General features: G+C 44.5%; 1 protein-coding gene across 1 annotated transcript in view; it reads left to right on the top strand.

Moving 5' to 3' along the window:
* The window catches only part of GPN3 (GPN-loop GTPase 3), a 27266-nt gene that overhangs the window by 12228 nt on the left and 11302 nt on the right, over positions 1–3736 (top strand). The window contains exon 4 of the mRNA XM_011997932.1: positions 731–906. Coding sequence (XP_011853322.1) covers positions 731–906 — 176 coding nt within the window. The remainder of the gene's footprint in view (positions 1–730; positions 907–3736) is intronic.

Here is a 3736-nt window from a genome sequence, read left to right as displayed (position 1 = left end):
TGGGCGCCTGTAGTCCCAGCTACTTGGGAGGCTGAGGCAGGAGAATGGCGTGAACCCGGGGGGCGGAGCTTGCAGTGAGCCGACATCGCGCCACTGCACTCCAGCCTGGGGCACAGAGCAAGACTCCGTCTCAAAAAAAAAAAAAAAAGAAATGGTAATCAGTTTTCTCTTTTTCGTTTTGTACTTTTTAGGAATAGGTAATACATATTCACATGGTTCATAACGTAAAAGTACTAAAGAGTAAGTATACAGGAAAACATCTTCCTCTCAGCTCTGCGTCCCAGCAATCAGCTCCCCTTCCTAGGAGCAGCCAGTGTTACCAGTTTCTGGTGTGTTCTTTCATAGCCTGTGCACATAAAATTCAAGATGTATATGTATTATGTCTATGTAGTGAATTTTTGTCTTTTATTAACACCAATGATAGCATTCTTACACAGTTCTGTACCTTGCATTTTTCACTGAACAATATGCCTAGGAGGTTGTATTATTGTTAATACTTAAAGAGATTTTCCCCATTTATGACTGTGTAGTATTCCATTGTCTGGCTGAACAATAATTTATTTGCTAATTTCTCTATTAATGGACACTGCTACAGTGAAAAGCCATGTACATAAATAATTTCCTGCATATGAGTTTTTTATGTAATTATTAACTTTTATGTTCTATTTCTAGTAAGGATAACAATTTTTGAAGGGACACATGTATTCTGGGCCCTATTTGTCCTTTTCAGACATCCGGGAACTGATCGAGGTGGATGATGTAATGGAGGATGATTCTCTGCGATTTGGTCCCAATGGAGGATTGGTATTTTGCATGGAGTACTTTGCCAATAACTTTGACTGGCTGGAGAACTGTCTTGGCCATGTAGAGGACGACTATATACTTTTTGATTGTCCAGGTGAATCAACAATTTGAATGCTTTCCTTAAAGTCTTGATAGTTCCATCCTTAATAGGAGAAGGGAGAGTGAGCATTTGTAGCTCTAAACTATACTGCAGTAGAGTACCAAGCTATTCTTATTCAATGGCTGTGACTTATTAAGTCTATCTATTGAGGCTGGGTGCAGTGGCTCATGCTTGTAATCCCAGCACTTTGGGAGGCCGAGGTGGGTGGATCACGAAGTCAGGAAATGGAGACCATCCTGGCTAACATGGTGAAACCCATCTCTACTAAAAATACAAAAAATTAGCTGGGCGTGGTGGCGGGCGCCTGTAGTCCCAGCTACTCGGGAGGCTGAGGCAGGAGAATGGCATGAACCCAGGAGGCGGAGCTTGCAGTGAGCCAAAATCGCATCACTACATTCCAGCCTGGGCAACAGAGTGAGACTCTGACTCAAAAGCAAACAAAAAAAAGTATATCTATTGAGTGCTTGATTTGTACACTGGGAATACCATAGAGCACAGATAGCCATGGTCTCTGGCCTCATGGAGCTCAGAGTTTGGCAGAACTCAAGACAGTACAAAGAAATATCATCCAAATGATTATTTAATATTCAGTTGTCATTGAGTATTCCACAGGAATAGTACAGATCATCACACAGATAATGGCGGTTAGAGAGGCATCTGAGGCGGCCTTTCAGCTGGGCTGGAGGCTGAGGAAAGCAGAGGGCACAGCCTGCTGAACACCTCCCAGGAGGAAGGAACAATGCTGTTTTAAGGCACTGAAAAGGCTGATGTGGCTGGAGCATAATAAAGAGGCAACTGTCATGAGGTGTGACTGGTAGGAGACAGATAATAGCACATGGCTTCTGAAGCCAAATAGTGAATTTTCTTTTTTTTTTTTTCTTTTTTCTTTTCTTTTTTTTTTTTTTTTTTTTTGTAGAGACAGGGTTTCACCATGCTGCCCAGACTGGTCTCAAACTCCTGAGCTCAAGCAGTCTGCCAGCCTCAGTCTCCCAAAGTGCTGGGATTAGAGGTGTGAGCCACTGCATCCGGCCTTTGTTGTTGTTGTTGTTGTTGTTGTTGCTTTGTTTTTGAGACAAGGTCTCACTCTGTCACCTAGGCTATAGTACAGTAGCCTGATCACAGCTTATTGTAGTCTCAACCTTCTAGACTCAAGCAATCCACCTACCTCAGTCTCCCAAGTAGCTGGGACTACAGGCACACACTATCATGCCTGGGTAATTTTTGTATTATTTGTAGAGGTGGGGTTTCATCATGTGGCCCAGGCTGGTCTCATTGCCCAGGCTGGTCTCGAACTCCTGGGCTCAAGTGACCCACCAGCTTGACTTCTGAAAGTGCTGGAATAATAGGCATGAGCCACCGCACTTGGCCTGATTTATGTTTTAAAAAATAACTCAGGTGCTTAGATGAAAAATGGACTTTAGTGGGTTGACAGTAGAAGTACAACCTGCATGGCTGGGCACGGTGGCTCATGCCTGTAATCCCAGCATTTTGGGAGGCCGAGGTGGGTGGTCACCTGAGGTCGGGAGTTCGAGACCAGCCTGACCAACATGGAGAAACCCCGTCTCTACCAAAAATACAAAATTAGCTGGGCATGGTGGCACATGCCTGTAATACCAGCTACTCGGGAGGCTGAGGCAAGAGAATCGCTTGAACCCGGGAGGCAGAGGTTCTGGTGAGCCAAGATCGCACCATTGCACTCCAGCCTGGGCAACAAGAGCGAAACTGTCTCAAAATTAAAAAAAGAAGTACAACCTGCACTGCGGCTGTTGTAGTTAGCCAGGTGTACACCAGTACTAGGGTGGTCATGGTGGAGATATAAGGAAGCTGACAGATTCAGTATATTTTGCAAGTTGAATTAATAGCATTTTGTGGGGGATTGAACCAAGAAGGCATAGGAAAGTAAGGAATCAAGGGTGACTCTTGCAGCTTTGTTGAGTGTATGATAATCATTTCCTGTGGAGGGAGACAGGTCGTTTTAGGTTTGGGGACGTTCTCTTTGCACTCACTAAGTGCAAAGAGAAACTTTTGATTTCTGTTAATGAGTGAGCAGGTTGCGGAAAGGCAGATTGAAGGGAGAGGTAGAGATGTGAAATGCTTATCTTTGAGAAAAAAAGCATTGGATTACTTTGGAACCATTTGGTTGCAGCAAACGGAAACCACTCTAAGCTAGCTTAGTTAAAAAGAGGACTTAGGATGGGCACTGTGACTCATGCCTGTAATCCCAGCACTTTGGGAGGCCAAGGCAGATGGATGGCTTGAGCCCAGGAGTTCAAGACCAGCCTGGGCAGCATGGTGAAACCCCATCTCTACAAGAAATATAGAAATTAGCCTGGCATGCTGGCAGGCGCCTGTATTCCCAGCACTCAGGAGGCTGAGGTGGTGGGATCACTTGAGCCTACGAGGTCAAGGTTGCAGTGAGCCATGATTATGCCACTACGCTCCAGCCTGGGCAGCAGAGTGAGACCCTGTCTAAAAAGAAAGAAAGCCAGATTTATTGTCCCAATTTGGATCAGTTATCTGTTATTTATCGCTGGGGGAGGGGTAGGAAGGTGTTGTCAGTATAAATGTGTCTGTGAATGAAGCTCAATTCTTTTTGAATGGAGAGTGTAGGTTTGAGCACAAAAATAAGTAAAAACCTAAGGTAGAAAATTCTATATACTGATTCCTAAAAATTAGTAAGATAACCATACCAGAATTTTTTAAGCCTCTCCTGTTGGTGATTTTTTTTTTTTTTTTTCCCCTGAGGCAGAGTCTGTCTCTGCTGCCCAGGCTGGAGTGCAGTGGCACCATGTCATCTCGCTGCAACCTCTGCCTCCTGGGTTCAAGTAATTC

Source organism: Mandrillus leucophaeus, unplaced genomic scaffold, assembly GCF_000951045.1.
Source record: "Mandrillus leucophaeus isolate KB7577 unplaced genomic scaffold, Mleu.le_1.0 Scaffold55, whole genome shotgun sequence".
In the NCBI taxonomy this organism is placed as follows: domain Eukaryota; kingdom Metazoa; phylum Chordata; class Mammalia; order Primates; family Cercopithecidae; genus Mandrillus; species Mandrillus leucophaeus.
This window is presented reverse-complemented; position numbering and strand designations above follow the sequence as displayed.